The 19,999-nt window shown below is 38.9% G+C and overlaps 1 protein-coding gene across 4 annotated transcripts in view; it reads left to right on the top strand.

Moving 5' to 3' along the window:
- Positions 1 to 19,999, top strand: part of Alms1 (ALMS1 centrosome and basal body associated protein) — a 144,503-nt gene that overhangs the window by 76,745 nt on the left and 47,759 nt on the right. For all 4 annotated transcript variants that reach the window (XM_069988979.1, XM_069988980.1, XM_069988982.1 and 1 more), the window contains 3 exons: positions 3,738 to 3,967; positions 4,744 to 4,872; positions 11,339 to 11,509. In XM_069988979.1, the coding sequence (XP_069845080.1) occupies positions 3,738 to 3,967; positions 4,744 to 4,872; positions 11,339 to 11,509 (530 nt within the window). The remainder of the gene's footprint in view (positions 1 to 3,737; positions 3,968 to 4,743; positions 4,873 to 11,338; positions 11,510 to 19,999) is intronic.

Raw genomic sequence — 19,999 nt, forward strand, 5'->3', positions numbered from 1 at the left:
ATTATTAAGTAGTAGTACAAAGCGACTACAATTCTATACATCAGGTTATCAGTATAGTGCATCTTGATTAATGTCATCCCTTTCATTATTTTCCCCAATCCCTCCCCCTACTCTTAAGTTACGTACTTCAGTATTTACATAATGTAGATTGTATATAATGACTGCATTTGCTCATCATTGTATCCTCCATCCATGTACCCTCCCTTATATCTTCCCAAACATGGTTCAGCTTCCTGGTATTCATTTTGTTAAACAATTTGGGTCTTTGGACTACTCTCTTAAGTATATGGATAGTCAGTTTGAGTCTATATACATGTATATATGTTTGTATTTTATATGTTTGTATTTTAGATCTAGCTTTCATGTAGGAGAGAAAATAATGTGCCATTTGTCCCTCTGAACCTGACTTGCTTCACTTAACCTACTTTTTTCTATGTCTTTCTGTTTCCCTGAAAATGTCATATTATTCTAATAGATGAGTAAATTTCCATTGTATATATGTACCTTTTCTTGATCCACTCATCCACCTTTGAGCATCTGGGCTGTTTCTATACCTTGATGATTGTGAACAGTGCAGCAGTGAACATGGATGTACAAGTGTGTTTACTAAATCCTGACCTGTAATACTTTGAGTACATGCCAAGAGTGGTATCCCTGGATAGGGATAGTTTAGTTTTTTGAGGAATCTCCAAACTTTCTTCCGGAGTGGTTTCACTAGTTTACATTCCCACTAACAGTGTAAATAGGGTTTCTTTTTCTCCACATCTCTGCTAGCATTTGTTAATGTTTATATTCTGGATGATGCCAATCTTACTGTGATGGGATAAAATCTTAATGTTGTGTTGATTTACATTTCTTGTATGGCCAGTGTGTGGCATTTCCTCAGGTGTTTACTGGCCATTATTATGTGAAAAGTCTCTTTAGCTCCTTTGCCCTTTTATTAATTGGGTTATGATTTTTTAGGGGGTTTAGTTTCTTAGGCTCCTTATATATTCTGGATATTAGGACTTGTTAGGTTTATAAGCTGGTAAAGATTTTTTTCCCATTCTGTGTGCTATCTTTTTAGCTTATGTCCTTTGCTGTGCAGAAATTTTTTTGACGCAGTCCCATTTGTGGAGTCTATTTGCTGAGCCCTGAAACTACTCAGTTTTTGCCTATGCCAATAAGTTCTAAGTTTTCCTACTCCTTGTAGTAGTTTCAAGGTTTCAAGTCTGAGGTTTGATCCATTTTTAATTGATATTAGTGCAAGATGACATAGATTTATTATTATTTATTATTAGTGTAAAGAATATTGTGAAAATTAAGAAACTAATGCATACATTGTGATTAACCAAATTCTGGTTTTTATTTGCATCATCTTTTCATCTATCTATTACATTTCCTATTAATGTCCATATTTGTTCCATGACCCAATCCAGTACCTTCCATTTTGTTAGTTATTGCTTTAGTATAAATGTTTGTATCCTCCTAAAGTTAACTATTGAATAGAAGGGATCTTTGGGAGATAATTAGATCATAACGGTGGATCTCTTTTGAATGAGATTAGTATCTTATAAGAGGACTTCAGAGAGCTACAAATCCTTTTTGCCCTGTGAAGACAGGGTTAGATGTGTTATCTGTGAAGCAGAGAGCATAAAATATACCAGTACCCTGCTTTAGAACTATGTGTAGTAAATTTTATTGTTTATATGTCATCCGGCATGTGATACTCTCTTAGCAGCCTGAATAGACTAAGGCAAGAAATTGGGGGTGCTGCTATAGCAAATACTTGTTATTGTGGAAGTGGCTTTGAAAGTTTGTAATGGAGAGAAGTCTGAAGAGTTTTTTTAGAAACACGCTAGAAAAGGCCTATATTAATTGCTGTTTATCAACAGTCAAGGTCAATTTTGATGCATCTTGGAGGTGTGGCTTTGAGGTGTGAGTATTGCATGTGCTGCTCCCAGCAACATTGTAGGGGTACAAATGCTGTAGAGAGCCACAGAGCCCAGGTAGGTCACTGTGAGAGCAAGGCCATAGGGAGAACCACTGCAGGCATTGTTTAGCAGTCATGAGGACAAGGCTGTCCCAAGGTACCAGAATAGTGCCACCTGGGTATAAGTCCAGCCCACCAGTGTTGCTCATTGAGTCATCAGGGAAGTAGATCTACCACAAAACTCTGCATTAGAGGCAAGATTGTTCAAAGCTGTGGGTCCAGAAGGCATGAACTTTCACTCTAGTGCAAACCCTTTAGTTAGGGCCATTCTTGAGAATTAGGGTTTGGGACTTTCTTGGGACTCATTCCTTCTCACCTCTCCCTTTCATTTTTTCCTATTGGAATGAGAATGTATATCCTGTGCTTGTTTGTCCTACCATTGTCTTTTGAAAGCACATAATGGGCTTAACTTCACAGGTTTACATCTGGGGAGTATTTGCCTTAAGTGGATTATAACTTGAATCGATTCATATCTGATTAAGACAATGCTCTAGACTTGATTTTATTCTTTGCTGCAGTGAATTAAGGCTTTAGGATATAATGAATGGATTTTTATATGTAAGAAGGACTGAATTTTGATGGGCAGGGACAGAATGCAATGCTCTAAATATTTGTGTCTCCAAAATTCATATGCCCAAATATAATCCCTATTATGATGAAATTTGGAGATGTAGTCTTTAGAAAGGGATGAGGTCATGAAAGTGAGTCCCTCATGAAGGGGATTTATACCCTTATGAACGAGGAAAGAGATTCAAATTATCTATGTAGTCTCTTGTATATATGGGAACATGAAGAAAAGACACCATCTGTGAACCAGAAAGAGAGCCTTTATCAGACATAAAATCTGCCAATGCTTTGATCTTGTATGTCCCATGCTCCAGAAATGTGAACAGTAAATTTCTGTTATAGATAATAAATACTATACAGACTGTAGCATTTGTTATAGCAGTGCAAACAGACTAAAACAGTTGTCAGTCATTCCTTTCTTTTCATAACCTTGCATAATGTAGTGTTAGGTATTTTCTAGGTAGTTCTTAAATTTGGTTTTGGCAGGTCTCAGGTTTGGGGAAATAATATCACAGCCCAAGTGCTCCTTTTACATCATATAGGAAATATGATATCAACAAGTCCTCCTTGGTGATGTCAGCCTTCATCACTTAGATAAAGTAGTGTTTTCCAGTTTTCTCCACTATGAAGTTACTGTTTCTCCCTTCTTATACAATATTCCTTGAAATCAATGTTCAAGGAGGTAGGTGAAGATTAAATATTACCACTTTTGGTAGGAAGGTGTCTACTTGTGTTATTCAGTATTCTTTTAAAGCAAAAGTTGCATTTACTCCTTAGTTATTTATTTTGACCATTTATTGCTCTGTTCTCATTTACTGTAAATTCTTTATCATCTTTATACAAATTTGACAGCTAGTATCTATATTGACCATTTATTGACTCTTGATTTATATATATAAATTTGAGAGCTTCTGGTTTCCCTTAAGAGAAGACTATTACTTTTTTCATTTTTTGAACACTCCAGGCATTTACCCCTGTCTTTTATTTCATAGTGGCCATCTAATAATTTAAAAACTAAAAGTACTGTTTCCCAAGTTAAAGTATATAATGCATTATAAAAGTAAACACATGACCACTTATTAATGTGTTCCTAAGAAAATGAAGGGTATTGTGGAAATACCTTAAGAACATTTGAGATTGATGTGTTTGCAAAATATTTATGGCCAAGGATATGATCTGCCATCTCTTCTCTTTTCAGTTCACGAGAACAAAGTAAGCCTCATTTTTCGGCCTCCTCTGGCAAATTATCATCTGATGCTGTCACTCAGATAACAACAGAAAGTCCAGAAAAGACCATGTTTTCATCTGAGATTTTTATTAATGCTGGCAACTGTGAAGAACGCAGTACCTCAAAGCCACCCACAGTTCCTGTGAAGTTTGCTTCATCATCTTCAGTGCAACAGATTAGTCCTTCACATGGTGCAGATGGTAAGGGTCGTTGTACCAAATTTTGCATGTAATTACCTTAGAAAGTTGTCACTGATTTTCTTGTTATTAAATCTACTTTTAATCCAAGCATTAGTATCTAGATGATTATTCTACCCATCTTTTATTTACATAGTTATGACAAGAGTATCTTAACTTCTGGTAGAGTTAACATGTGAAATTTATACTACTTTAATGATTTTTGCAAAAATGCAGATAGTATGCAATAACTTAAAAACAGGCTAACACTTATAACCTAGCTACTGAGGAGGCTGAGATTGCTGGATTGTGGTTTGAAGCCAGCCTAGGCAGGAAAGTCTGTAAGACACTTGGTTCAAGTGATAGAGCACTAACCTTGAGCACAAAAGCTCAGGGACAGTGCCCAGGTTCTGAGTTCAAGCCCTAAGACTGTATCACCCTCCTCAAAAAAAAAAAGAAAACAAAAAACTCCTCAATGAAACCTATTCCTACCATCCAATTTAATTGCCTCCTGCTGGGATTTCTCCTGTATTCCTAATCTTTTACAGTATTTTGTTTGTTTGTTTTTAGTATGCCATTTATAATTTATTACAATAGCATCTAATTTGCTTGTTTATTGATGTGTTGTATATCTTCTGCCTCTAGCATTCCGGTTCCTCTTAAAAGCAAAGGTAGATTTCAATTGAGGTCATTTATGTGCCCTGAGAAATGTAAACATTTCCTGGAACATGATGTTATTCAGTATGTAATCAATAAATTAACAGCTGTCTTATGAATTGTTTTGCTCTTTACCCCCTTAGGTCAGCCTGTACTATTGCCATACAAGCCAGCTGGTAGTCAGAAGATGTACTATGTTCCACAATTAGAAGCAATTCCTTCATTTCCAGATTGCAAATCATCAGACACTACCCTTGAGAGCTCACATTCAGGTATTAATGCAGAAATTATTCAAAATCTTATTGTTTGAAATTTTGTGTTCACAAAATGTTAAGTGAGGGCTGGGAAGGTAGCTCAGCGGTAGAGTGCATGCCTTGCAAGCATGAGGCCCTGGGTTCAATTCCTCAGCACCACATAAACAGAAAAAGCCGGAAGTGGCGCTGTGGCTCCAGTGGTAGAGCGCTAGCCTTGAGCTAAAGAGCTGAGGGACAGTGCCCAGGCCCAGAGTTAATGCCCATGACCAGCAAAAAAAAAAAAAAAATGTTAAGTGAAAGTTTCGGGATCTTTAAACTCTGTGAAATATAAAGCTTTTCATGTCTTGATCTGATTCAGATAGGTAGTGAGTAATCATATATGCTGTATACCATTAAGCATTTAGTAAGTATTTGGTGAAAATTATATGGTCAATTATTTCAATTAGTGGACTCCATCTAGGGAAAAAGTTTCTAAGCTTTCTTGGTTCATAGTGTCTTTAATATTTCTATTTTTTTCTCAATCTGCATATAATGCATGTAGAGTTCTTTTTCAAGCAGCTTCTGGATATAGAGAAATTCTGTTTTGATCTAACAACTTAGCAAACAGAACTTTTATTTTTGGCTTTGGTTTTTGAAAGAAAATAGTTCATAAAAAATATGTTGGAATAAGTAAGTTGGAAATGCAGTTACTAACAGATGGCTTATGTGCAGCCATTGGGCATTATACCACTTCTCCCTGTTTCAGATGAAATTAGTCACAGCCATTCCAATTTGTTTTTTATAATAGCAACAACATAAAATCTTCTGTTTGAAAGATTTAATAGCATTGAAAAGAACAGAATAAGCCGGGCGCTGGTGGCTCACGCCTGTAATCCTAGCTACTCAGGAGGCTGAGATCTGAGGATCGTGGTTCAAAGCCAGCCCGGGCAGGAGAGACCGTGAGACTCCTATCTCCAATAAACCACTAGAAAACCGGAAGTGGCGCTGTAGCTCAAGTGGTAGAGCGCTCGCCTTGAGCTGAAGAGCTGAGGGACAGCGCCCAGGCCCAGAGTTCAAGCCCCACGACCGACAAAAAAAAAAAAAAGAAAAGAAAAGAACAGAATACTATCCAATGTTGAAATTTTGAACTGCCTGGAACTTACTGTTCATGGAATACATCTGGTACTGAATATCACTGTTTCCCTAGAAGTTTAAGATAGCTTTCAGCATCATCCTTTGACTTCTTCACTGGCAAACCACAAAGTGGAAAGAGCTTAATAGGTGCTATCTGTGACATGTGTTTTGTTTATTTTATTTTATTTTGCTTGGCTTGGCTTGGCTTAGCTTTGTTTTGTTTTGAAGTATAGCGAGTTGGTGTGGTGTGATGGTTTGATTTGAGGGGATAACATTTTGAATGGTGTATAGGAGATATTTAGTTTACTTTGACAAATGGCTTTCTTCATTGTCCGTGTGTGTGTGTGTGTGTGTGTGTGTGTGTGTGTGTGTGTGTGTGTGTGTGTGTGTGTGTGTGTGTGTGTGTGTGTGTGTGTGTGTGTGTGTGTGTGTGTGTGTGTGTGTGTGTGTGTGTGTGTGTGTGTGTGTTCATTGTCCGTGTGTGTGTGTGTGTGTGTGTTCATGAAAAAGAGAAGTTGACCTTAGTAGTAGGCAGATTTTTTTCTTGTTTTTCTAAGAGACTAAGTAGTTTCTTTCTTTTTAAAAGATTTTTCATTAGCATTTATTAGTTATATATATGTATATATATGTATGTGATGTACTCTTTCCTACTCTGTCTCCCTTATGCCCTCATTTCTTAAAACAATTTTAACTGAGGACCAAGTAATTTCTAATAGCAGCTGTTTTAAAGTCTTTGATATAACCTCTTAATTTTCTGATTGATAGAGATAAATGAACCACAAAAATGCTCATCAAGTGTGCATATTGGGTCTATAACCAGAATTCAAGATGTTTTCATTCCTTGAAAGATTTTGTGACAACAGGGGATAAACCATAGGGGGAAAACACAAAAGAAAAAAGAAATCCCGTAGTACATTAACAACAACAACACAACAAAGGAAAATGTCTGTGTCCATATCTTAGAGTTCATTTCACTTAGCATCATCCTATATGGTTATGTACTTAGCTACTGAGCTGTTCTGCTCATCTGCTAAGATTGTCCTAGACATATACTAATTATTACAAATAAGAGAAGCCATGGGTCTTTGGGTCTGGCTTACTTCACTTAATATGATTTTTTTTCCCCCAAGTCCCTCCATTTCCTTTTTTTTTTTTTTTTTAATTGTGAAAATACTGTACAGAGGGGTTACAATTACATGGGCAAGATAATGAGTACATTTCTTATCAAGCATTGTAGCCTCCTGCTTTGTTTCCCCTTCCCATCCCTTCCCATCCTCCCCCTGCTCTCCATTTCCTTATAAATGGGGCAGTGTCATTCTTTCTGATGGAAGCATAGAATTCCATTGTATGTAAGTATATGTATATATATATGTGTGTGTGTGTATATATCACATTTTCTTTATCCATTCTTCTACTGAAGTACTCTAGGTATTGTATTATATATATATATATATATATATATATATATATATATATATATATATATATATATATATTGAATTAGGGAAGGGAAGGGAAGGGGAACAAAAAAATAGTGAGACAGAACAAAGGGGGAACCAATATAACAGTGATACAAGACACTGTGTTGGAAATGATCTGTACAACTTGCAGGGGCATGGGAGTAGGGAAAGAGGGAGAAAAATGAGGGAAGGGGTAACAAGTTCGACAAGAAATATGCTCACTACCTTACTGTGTAACTGTAAACCCCTCTGTACATCACCTTGACAATAAAATTTTTAAAAAAGAAAGATTTTGTTTGTGGTGGGGCACACACATGCACTAGTAGTTGGGTTTGAACTCAGGTCCTGGACACCGTCTCCTCAGCATTTTATTCAAATGGTGCTCTGTCTCTTGAATGGCAGGTCTATTTAAGACTTTTTGGTGTTTGGTTGGAGGTAAGAACCTCATGTACTTTGCTTACCTGGGCTTGCTTTCAATTGTGATTCTCAGATCTTTTCCTCCTCAGTTGCTAGGATTACAGTTGTGAACCACCAACTCCCTGGCTGACTGATTTTTAAACGCATACTTTCTAGAAGTGAAACAGGCTCACTTAATTTATTGCCAATAGGAAATTCTATGGTCTTTCCCACTCTTAGTTGTAAAGACATTTGTTTCAATGACAGAATATCTATAGATAATAGAAATCTAGTCAAGTGTCCCAGTACTTTGTGAACAGTTCTAGTGTCCTGCTATTTGTGTACATTTCTGAGATTTCCATCTAGTTGAAGACATTAACCTAAAATGTAACATCGTGGTGGATGATGGAGAAGAAAATTACTCAGTGATATTGTGTCTTATGTCATGGGAAATATATTGCTCCTAGAGTGAAAAAATATGAAACTGTATGTGATCTGATCCCAGTACACATTCAAGTTTGTTTTTTCACATTGTTTTTCTGTTTTTTTAAGCAAGACTATATGTATAAAATTACGTATAATATATATATGTAACTTTTGTTTTGTTTTGTTTTGGTTGTTGTTGGTCATGGGGCTTGAAATTTGGGTCTGGGCCCTGTCCCTGAGCTCTTTAGCTCAAGCTAGGATTATAGGTGCCTTGCTGAAAATCTTTTTTTTTTTTTTTTTTTTTAAGTAGGTCTCAGGGCTTGAACTTGGGGCTTAGGTGCTGTCCCTGAGCTCTTTTGCTCAAGGCTGGTACTCTACCACTTTGAGCCACAGTACCACGTCTGGTTTTCTGATGATTAATTGGAGAAAACAGTCTCATAGACTTTCCGGCCTGGACTGGCTTTGAACCAGATCTCAGCCTCTCGAGTAGCTAGGATTAAAGACATGAGGCTCTAAACTGGTGCCCTGTTTAGATTATACTTTTTAATGAAGGAAGCTATCAGCTAATATTCATTTGCTTTTTTCAACAAATAAATATTAAAGTTGGTTGGGTGCCAGTGGCTCACACCTGTAATCCTAGCTACTCAGGAGGCTGAGATCTGAGAATTGCTGTTCAAATCCAGTCCAGACAGGAAAGTCCTTGAAACTCTTATCTCCAATAAACCACGAGAAAACCAGAAGTGGCACTGTAGCTCAAGTGGTAGAGCTCTAGTCTTGAGCTGAAGAGCTGAGGGACAGTGCTCAGGCCCAGAGTTCAAGAACCACGAATGACCCCCCCCCAAAAAAAAAAAAAGATTAAAAAAAATTAAAGTTGTGGGCTGGGAAGGTGGCTCAGTGGTAGAGTGCTTGCCTTGCATGCATGAGGCCCTGGGTTCTATTCCTCAGCACCACATAAGCAGAAAAAAAGCCGGAAGTGGCGCTGTGGCTCAAATGGTAGAGCGCTAGTCTTGAGCTGAAGAGCTGAGGGACAGTGCCCAGGCTCAGAATTCAGGCCCCACAACCGGACCCCCCAAAAAAAATTGTTAATAGGTTCCAAGCAGATTTATAGGTGCTATATTTACAAGGGGTATACAGAGTTACACATGGCCCCTCCTAAGATAGAGTTTAAATTCAAGAAGGGAGATAGTCATCAAACAAACCATAAGTCCATAATTACAAATAGTAAGTGTTAAGGAAGAGTTCTGTGAGCAAAACAAGGGGACCCCTTCAGTTTTAGGAGATCCTCAACCCCCAAGGTGCAGTCTATTTTCTCCTTTTCTGGGAGGCAACTTTTAAGGTGAAATATAGAGGATGAGGGCAAAGAATGGAGGCAAGATGTATTCTGACCACTGTGCCTCAAACCCGGAAGCCATTTGCCTTCAATGTGATGGAGTGCTGGTGACTCATGCCTTGTAATCTTAGCTACCAAGAGGCTGAGATCCTTAGGATTACAGTTCAGAGCCAACTGTGCAGGAAAGTCCATGAGACTTATGTCCAATTGATCACCAAAAACACAAGCCAGAAGTAGAGGAGCTATTGGTCATGGACAAAAGTGCAAGAGCCTATGGATAACTTAGGCCAAAAGGCTTAGGGGATATGGCTCAAGTGGTAGAGGCCCTAAGTTCAGACTTTAGTTTAAAAATCAAATTGGCTTTTATTAAATACCCTGAACCAGGCAGTAACCCACTGCATAATTGATTGCTAAATAATTGATTGCTGGCAAATTAGTTGGTTTTAATAAGATAACAAGAACAAGGAAATAATAATACCCCCCCCTACCAGTTTGATTCCCATGTTACTTCCTTGTAAGGATTAAAGAAAAGGCTTACTTTTTCTTCCCATTTTGTTAAAATGGTCTTTTTCAGTTGGTTGCTGCAAACCTCACTTTTAATGGAAAATGGGTCTATTTAGGAATATTTTCCTGTTCGAAGTTTTTGTTTGATTGCATGGCGCTTAACACAAGTGACTCCATTTTGGTCTGTTCTTTTGCATGAGCTTAGTCCAAAACAGTGACCCTCCAATAAGATGTGTTTAGCAGGATAATGTTAGAATAGTGGGTGAATATGGTTTAAAGATAGATAAAAAAAAATCATGCACAGGCATGTAAACTATATTAAAGCATTTGGACTTTAGTAAGCAAGTGCAATTTTATTTATACTTGTAAGATTGATTCTGCCTGTGTGATGACATGACTTGTTGATGAAAAGTCAGAGTCAATGTAAAGAAAGATGAAGTAAGTCATGTTGATTATAAGGCTGTTGCACTAATCAGTAGCAGAGGTGGAAGCTTTTAGGGTTAAAGTGATGTAACTAATAGAATTACCTTTTAGTTTGGAAATAGCATATGGTGATAGCATATGGAAAGAAAAAGGATAAGGGTGTGTGAAGAATGATCTTTAGTTTTCTAGAGTGAGAAACTAAACTGGATGAGTAGAAGTGCCTTTTGTTAAAAAGGTGGTTGAGGAAGAAGCAGATTTATGAAAGGTGAACAAAATATCTGTTGTGATTATGTTATAGATCAGATTCCTATAATACAAGGAATCCTTCATTTGAAAAGAAAATCTATTTTGTAAAAGACAGTTCTGCAGTTACTACAGAATTTTTTTTTTTTTTGAGAAGGGGGTGATAATGAACTTTTCACCTGGGGCTTCATACTTTCTAGACTCCAACCCTTTTTTGCTTTAATTATTTTTAGGCAAGTTCTCATGCCTTTCTACCTTTCTCCTCAGACCAGAAAAGCCTATTTCTCAATCCTCAAGGTATAATCTATTTTCTTCTTCCTTCAAAAACTTTTTGGAATGCTGGAAGTAGTCTTTTTCCTGAAAATAATGCTTCACTTTTTATGTCTTGATGTCATTTGCTTCTTTGCTGGCATTTATTCCAAATGTCTGATAGCTTTAGTTTGGTTAACATAGCCTAATTTACTCTGTAACACTCGTGTCACAGTGCTTCTTTCATAGATGTTTTCTGAGAGGCAATTTGTTTAGACTTCTTTCTCAACTTGAAGTCTGTGTTAGTGTTTATTTTTTTCCCCTACATTTTTTTTTATAGGATCCAATGATGCTATTGCTCCAGACTTTCCAGCTCAAGTGCTAGGCACAAGGGATGATAACCCCCGAGACACCGTAAATATTAAACATGAAGAAGGGATCTACAGTAAAAGAGCAGTAACTAAGGCATCCTTCTTGGTTGGAAAAAAGCCCTTTCAGAAAGATGATGCAGGTAATGACACTTTGTGTATTCTGTGACCTGTTCCCCCTTTTCATTTAGGTGAGAATATTGTATAGTCTTTAACCTTTTACTGATTCATTATGTGCTCTTTTTTCTTGATATTATATTGGGCATATAGAAGAAAGTAAGATATTAATCTAATCCTTTAAAAAGAGCTGGGCACCAGTGGTTCCTTCCAGTAGACTATTGAATGGAATTTGCCAGGTAGATAGTGTAACTTTTATGGGAAATTGAAAAATATGTGGAAGTGATAAGGTAAGGGAATTACTATGTCAGACATCAAAACTTATTCTGTATGTAGCTTATTTAAAGTATCATTTCTTAAAGAGTAAACAGAAAAGTGAAACAAGGGGACCCTAAAATACATTCATGAATGTAGAAGTTTACTATATACAGAGAGGGCAGAACAATGTATAAAGAAATGAAGATTAAGCTATTCTTTAGAGCTTGGACAGCAATTAAATCCCAACTTCATGATGAACAAAAATGTATTCCAGGCATATTCAGTGTAAAAAGGAAAAGGTAAACTTTTTAGAATTTAGATAGTTTATCTTTATGACCATGGGTAATTAACAATATCTTTTTTTATTGTGAAAATACTGTACAGAGAGGTTACAATTACATGGGCAAGATAATAAGTACATTTCTTATCAAGCATTGTAGCCTCCTCCTTTGTTTCCCTTTCCCATCCCTTCCCATCCTCCCCCTCCCCCCCCAATCCTCCCCCCCCAACCAAAGTTATAAAGTTCGTTTTTCCACATAACGACTTGTACATCTCATTGTTGCAATGGATCCACCTGTATCCCTATTTAAACGATTTGTTTTTTCCCTTCCCCTCCACAAATTATACTAACCTCAAATACAGTAAAAGCAGGGGTTATACCATGGGGGAGGGACATATAAAGCAACAAAAAAAAAATCTTATAAATGTGTTAGAAACAGTCACCTGAAAGAAAATTAACGATATCTTAAGCAAGACAAAGCATAAGACCCTAGAGAGAAAAAACACAACATTCATTGTTAAAATGAAAACTTTTATGCATAAAAGACATAAATTGTAACAGATAAAACAGACTGAGGACTAGGTGCTGGTGGTTTATGCCTGTAATCCTAGCTGAGAAGGAAGCTGAAATCTGAGGATTAGGGTTCAAAGCCCAGACAGGGCAAGAAAGTTCTTGAGACTTTTACCTCCAGTTAACCACCAGAAAACCAAAAGTGGTGTAATGGCTCAATGTAGTACAGTGCTATTCTTGAGTGCACAAAAGCTCAGGGACAGTGCCCATGCGCAGGCCCCTAAGTTCAAACCCCATGACTGACAAAACAAAACCAACCTACCAGACTCAAAGAATATTTGCAATCATACAACCAATGGTAAGTTTTTTATTTATTTATTTATTTTCTTTTTTTTTTAATTTTTTTATTGTAAAGATACTATACAGAGGGTTACAGTTACATGAGTGAGGTAATGAGTACACTTCCTCTTGAACATTGTTACCCCCTCCATTGTTTTCCCCCTACCATCCCCTCCCTCTCTCCCTTCCCCGAGGTTCTTTTTTTTTTTTTTTTTTTGATTGTGATTAAGTGATTACATAACTTCCGGAATTTCACAGTATTGTGGAATAATGATGCTCATTTAAAGTTACAAGTTCATTCTAACTTTCCTGGAGCAAATTGTCTATCACAGTCCGTAACATATAACAGTGTTCACATGTTATATACCATATATGTGATCAGCAGCATGGGGATATTTAGTAGTGGTTCAACCAGATGAGTGGGAGTTCTTTGTTACTTAAGTCCTGTTAGTTTTTTCGTATCACCTAACATTTTGGATTTAGCATCCACTTATCAGGGGGACCATGTACTATTTGTCTCTTCGTTCTTGGCTTACCTCGCTCAACATGATTCCTTCTAGCTCCATCCATTTCCCTGCAAATGCCATTATTTTGTCATTTCTAATGGCTGCATAATATTCCATTGTGTATAGATACCACAATTTTTGGATCCATTCATCTGTGGTGGGGCATCTGGGTTGTTTCCATATCCTAGCTATTGTGAACAGTGCTGCAATAAACATGGAGGTGCACGTGTCCTTGTATATTGGTTCCTGTTGTTCAGGGTAGATGCCTAGAAGTGGTATGACTGGGTTGTTAGGGAGGTCAATCTTTAGCTTTCTAAGGACCCTCCAGACTGCTTTCCAAAGTGGTTGTATAAGTGTACATTCCCACCAGCAGTGTAATAGGGTTCCTCTTTCTCCACATCCCCTCCAGCATTTGTTGTTGGCTGATTTGTGGATGTGGGACATTCTGACTGGGGTAAGGTGGTATCTCAGGGTTGTCTTTATTTGCATTTCTTTCACCACCAGGGATGATGAACATTTCCTCATGTGTTTCTTTGCCATTTTTATTTCTTCATTTGAGAAGTCCCTCTTTAGTTCCCTTGCCCATTTAGTAATTGGTTTGTTAGGTTTGGGAGGGATTAGTTTCTTGAGTTCCCGGTATATACAGGATGTTAACCCCTTGTCTGATATATTGCTGGTAAATATTTTTTCCCAGTTAGTTGGTTGTCTTTCTAGCTTAGTTGCAACAGATTTAGCTGTGCAGAAGCTTTTTATTTTAAGGTAGTCCCATTTGTCGAGTCTCTCTCCAACTTGTTGTGACCCTGGGACTCTGTTCAGGAAGTTCCTTCCTGTGCCTATTAGCTCAAGTGTCTCTCCTACTCTGTCCTGCAGTAGTTTCAGAGATTCAGGTTTAATGTTAAGGTCTTTAATCCATTTTGAGTTGATGTTGGTGCATGGTGATAGGCTGGGGTCCACTTTTAGTTTTCTGCATGTGGCTGCCCAGTTTTCCCAGCACCAGTGGTTGAAGAGGCTGTATTTCTTCCATTGTATGTCTTTGGCTCCTTTGTCGAATATCAGCTGGCTGTCGGCCTGTGGACTTATTTCTGGATCTTCTATTCTGTTCCATTGGTCTTCAGGTCTGTTTTTGTGCCAGTACCATGCTGTCTTTGTTATTATAGCTCTGTAGTAGAGTTTGAAGTTTGGCATGGATAGCCCTCCCATATTGTCTTTATCCCCTAGAATTGTTTTGGCTATTCTAGGTCTTTTGTTGTTCCATATGAATTTTTGGACTGTTTTCTGTATTTCAGTGATGTACGTCATTGGGATTTTAATAGGAATTGCGTTGAATTTGTATATTAGTTTTGGAAGTATTACCATCTTTACTATATTAAGTCGGCCTATCCAGGAGCATGGGAGGTCTTTCCATTTCTTAGTGTCTTCTGCAATTTCTTTCTTTAACTTTTTATAGTTCTCATTAAATAGTTCTTTTACATCTTTGGTTAGGTTAATTCCTAAATATTTTATTTTTCGGGAGGTTATTGTGAATGGGGTTGCTCCCTTTATTTCCCTCTCTTCCTGTACATTATCTTTGTATAGGAAGGCAACTGATTTTTGTGGGTTTATTTTGTATCCTGCCTGCTATTTTGCTGAAGTGATTTATGATTTCTAAGAGTTTGGGGATGGAGTTTTTGGGATCGTGGAGGTATAGTATCATCTCGTCTGCAAAAAGGGATAGTTTAACTTCTTCTTTCCCTATGCGGATCCCTTTAATGTCTTTTTCTTGCCTTACTGCCCTGGCTAAGGGTTCTAGGACTATATTGAAGAGGAGTGGAGACAGTGGGCATCCTTGCCTTGTTCCTGATTTTAGGAGAATTGGTTGTAGCTTTTCCCCATTAAGTATAATATTGGCTATTGGTCTGTCATAAATGGCTTTTATTGTTTTTAGAAATGTTCCTTCTATTCCTATTTTCTCCAGAGCTTTTAGCATGAATGAATGTTGAATTTTGTCAAAGGCCTTTTCTGCATCTGTGGCGATAATCATGTGATTCTTGACCTTGGCTCTGTTGATATATTGGATTACATTTATTGACTTACGTATGTTAAACCATCCCTGTGTCTCTGGGATGAAGCCTACCTGGTCATAGTGAATTATTTTTTTTATGTGTTTCTGGATTCTGTTAGCTAGAATCTTGTTAAGGATCTTTGCATCTGTGTTCATCAAGGAAATTGGCCTGTAATTCTCCTTTTTGGTTGGGTCTTTGCCTGGTTTGGGGATGAGTGTGATAATTGGCTTCGTAGAATGAGTTTGGGATAGCTCCCTCCTTCTCTGTTTCTCTGAAGAGCTTGAGGAGTATGGGTATTAGTTCTTGTTTAAAGGTCTTATAGAATTCTGCTGTGAATCCATCTGGTCCTGGGCTTTTTTTTGTTGGAAGACTTTTGATAGCTTCCTGTATCTCATTATAGGATATTGGCTTATTTAATTGGTTAACTTCTTCTTTGCTCAGTTTGGGCAACTTGTATTTCTCTAAAAATGCATCCATTTCTGCCAGATTTTCTTCCTTTAGAGAGTATAGCTTTTGAAAGTAGTCTGTTAGAATTGTTTGGATATCTTGGGTACGTGTTGTGATGTTTCCCGTGGCATCCCTAATCCTATTAATATGGGTTTCCTCTCTTCTTTTTTTAATTAATCTAGCCAATGGACCATCAATTTTGTTTATTTTTTCAAAGAACCAGCTTTTTGTTTGGTTTATTTTGGTTATGGTTTTCTGATTTTCTAATTGGTTAATCTCTGCTTTTAATTTGGTTATCTGGCTTCGTCTAGTAGCTTTAGGTCCCATTTTTTCTTGTTTTTCTCGCTGTTTTAATTGCAACATGAGATTATTTACTTGGTCTGTCTCCATTCTCTTGATGTGGGCACTGAGGGCAATAAATTTGCCCCTCAGGACTGCTTTTGCTGTGTCCCACAAGTTTCTTTGTGAGGTGTTTTTATTTTCATTGAGTTGTAGGAAATGCTTTATTTCTTCTCTGATCTCTTCTTTTATCCAGGCATTGTTAAGGAGTGTGCTGTTCAATTTCCATGTATTAGAGAAATTTCTGCGGTATGCTTTGTTATTGAGAGTTAGCTTGATTCCACTGTGGTCAGATAGGATACAGGGGATTATGTCGATCCCTTTGTATTTGCTTAAGTTCCTTGCATGAACTATGATATGGTCTATTTTGGAGAAAGTTCCGTGAGCTGCTGAGAAGAATGTGTACTGTGTTGTTTTAGGGTGAAATACTCGGTAGATGTCAGTTAATTCCGCTTGAAGTATGGCCTCTCTTAATTCGGTAGCTTCTTTGCCAATCCTCTGGTTGGTAGACCTGTCCTTTGGTGAGAGTGGTGTGTTAAAGTCTCCTCGTATTATCGTATTGGGATCTATTTTATTCTGTAAGTTTGAGAGCATTTGTTTGACATATCTGGGTGCACCAATATTTGGGGCATATAAGTTGATGATGGTTATATCCTCCTCTTGGATTGTTCCCTTTATTAATATGTAGTGTCCGTCCTTGTCTTTCTGTACTGATTTTAATGAAAAGTTTATTTTGTCAGATATCAGGATAGCTACACCTGCTTTCTTACTGGGGGCATTTGATTGGTAGATCCTTTTCCACCCCTTCACTCTGAGTTTGTATGTTTGGCTGAGAGGTGGGGTCTCCTGAAGGCAACAGATGGATGGGTCTTGTTTTCTGATCCAGTCCTCAGTTCGTTTTCTTTTAATTGGCGAATTCAGCCCATTTATATTAAGAGAAAGTATAGAGAGATGCATTGTTGTCCCTGCCATTCCGTTTTCCTAAGTTTTTCTTTTTTCCTTTCCTCCTGTGCTTGCTCAGTTAGACTTTGAGTAACGCCTGTTTGGGGCAGGCCCCAGTTCCTGGTTGCTTTCTTCAGGTTGTGTCCCCCCTCTTAGAATTCTTTGTAATGCTGGCTTAATGTTTATGTATTCATTTAGTTTTTCTTTGCTATTAAAAGTTTTCAGTTCTCCATCGAATGTGAATGCTAGCTTTGCCGGGTAGATCAGTCTGGGTTGGCAGTTATTGGCTCTCAGGGCTGGTATGGTGTTTTCCCAGGCTTTTCTTGCATTCATTGTTTGTGTGGAGAGATCTGCAGTGATTCTTATTTTTTCCCGTTGTAGTATAGCTCCTTCTTCATTTTTGCTGCATGCAGGATTGTTTCCTTATTATTCAGATCTATCATTTTTACTATAATGTGTCTAGAAGTATTTCTCCTGGGGTTTTGCTTGTTGGGTGTTCGATAAGGTTTTGTGATGTAGTTAAGATGGTCGTTTTTGAGGTGGGGAAAATTTTCATTGATTATATTGTTAAATAGGTGTTGCATTCCCTTGCTCTGGAATTCCTCACCTTCGTCCACTCCAATTATGCGAAGGTTAAATTTTTTAGCATTATCTGCTTGCTCTTGAATATCCCTTTGGTTTAATTTGAGTGATTTTTCCATATCTGTCGCTTTTTGGTCCAGTTGGTGTATTCTGTCTTCTGTATCTGACACTCTACCTTTCATTTCATTCACTCTGTTGACAGTGGCTTCTATTGTGGTTTGCATGGAGGAAATGGATCCCTTTATGGATTCAATGTTGGTTCTCAGAGTACTGATCTCACCTCTCAATGAGGTATGCATTACCTCTAATTTGGCATTTATCTCACTTCTTACTGAGGTTTGTGCAGCTTCTATTTTTGCATGCATCTCTTGTTTGATACCCTGTATCTCTTTGGATAGTTCATCCTTGTGCTCTTTCAATTTCTGATCAATTTCTCGCTTTATTTCTTGAGTCATTGCCTCCAGCAACCCTTGGATGTAGCTTTTGTCTTCCATTCCTGCTTTGCTCCCACTGGGGCTCTCCCCTGCGTGGCTGCTGGCTTTTGAGGTGAGCTTGCTGTCCTTGTGATTTTTCTCTGTGATTTTCGCATGGAGGTTCAGGAGACTGCTCTTCAATTTTGTTTTGGTGTGTCTGTCTTTGCTTGGTTGCTGATTCTGTATTGGTAGAGAGAGTCTATGCCTGATCTGGGTTCTGTTGGGAGCCTGTTTACAGCTGCTATTCTGACTTACTTAGGATTCTCAGCTCTCTGCTGTAGATTGCTGGCAGTTCCCGCCTTTGGAAGGGTTGAGCAGCCTAGACTGCTTGTGTTTGCTCCTACGGGTGCTCTTGTGAAGAACAGATGCTCTGGATGCACTCTCCCAAATACTGGAGTCTGCTATGGGCTCCTGATGTGTTTTTGTTTGTTTGTTTTGGGCTGGTTGTGGGCTTGAACTCTAGGTTTGGGTGCTGTCCCTCAGCTTTTCAGCTCAAGGCTGGCACCCTACCATTTGAGCCACAGCACCACTTCTGACCCTTTTTGCTTTTGTGATGCTGAGGAATCAGATCCAGGGCCTCATACATCCAAGACTATCACTCTATTGCTGAGTCGCCTTAACAGTCTGAGCTCCTGCTTACTATCAAGTGCTGGCAGCCTGTGTTGCCCAATTTCCAGCCTAGGGTATATGGGTGGAGTTTTGGTGGGGTTTGGGCTTCTCTTGTCCTGGGCCTCCAGGTCTTTTGTTGTCACAGGCGTGCTTCCCGGGGAGTGTTGTTTCCTGGTTTTCTCCCCTCTGTTGAGGCGTATGCTCAGCTTTTTACTTCAGTTGGGAGGATTTGGTTGTGTTGTTCAGGTGCCGGATCCCCGGGCCTGGTTCCGGCCCCAGCCTGGAGCGCGCTCCTTAGGCCTGTGCTGATGTGTATACCACCTAGGTTATGCAGCCTGGGGGACACAGTTCAAATTTCTTCTACTGTTGGTAGTCTTGACCCAGGGGCGTTGTTCCTGGCTAGGGCATTTAAGCTCCCTTCCAGGGGCGCTCTTGCTCTAGCCTGGCCAGCTGAGTGTGCTCCACGGGCTGGTGGAGCTCTCAAACAGTTCCCAGTTTTAGTGGGTCCTGTGGTCCGGGTGTTGGGGTAGGGAGTCTAGGTCAGGTTCTGGGGATTCCCTCCAGCTCTGGTCTCCCTTGAGGGATACACTTCCCCTGTGGGGTACTCACCCTGGAGCTGGTTGTTTCTGTGTGGTGTAGGTCGTCAGTTGTTGTTGCAATCCGAGTTCAGTTGGGATGGTTGCAGGCTGGGTTGGGCGGTGGTGGCTCTGTGTGATTCTTTTCTGTCTCTGCCTCTGTGGAAGCTGTGGGGTCAAAAGTGTCCACGCTCAGGCAGCTTCTTCGCGGTGCCTCTGGGGCCCGAGCGGCCCCCCGCCGGGTCCTTGCGGTTGCAATCCATAGGGCGGGTGGTTTGCCGACAGGTCCCTTTGTTGCGCTGCTGGTGCCTGGTGCCCTGCTGGTGCCTGGTGCGGAGCGGCTTTGGCGGGATGGAGCCTCTCTGCTCCGGTGGAGAGTGAGGGGTGGGGGTGGGATCCTCGTGGAGACTCCCCACCAATGGTAAGTTTTATAAGACTACATTGTAGTGCTTTTTAATGTAAAAAACTTGGAAACAACCTTGTGTTGATGATATGGTGAGATGATATGGTAATAAAATAGTAGAATAACAATATAGTAAAATAACACTGAAAATCACGAGTCACATATTGATTTGGCTAAATCTAAATCATCAGCATTGAATATGATATTGAAC

This window comes from Dipodomys merriami, unplaced genomic scaffold (genome assembly GCF_024711535.1).
Source record: "Dipodomys merriami isolate MVZ:Mamm:240054 unplaced genomic scaffold, mDipMer1.0.p SCAF_37, whole genome shotgun sequence".
Classification (NCBI taxonomy): domain Eukaryota; kingdom Metazoa; phylum Chordata; class Mammalia; order Rodentia; family Heteromyidae; genus Dipodomys; species Dipodomys merriami.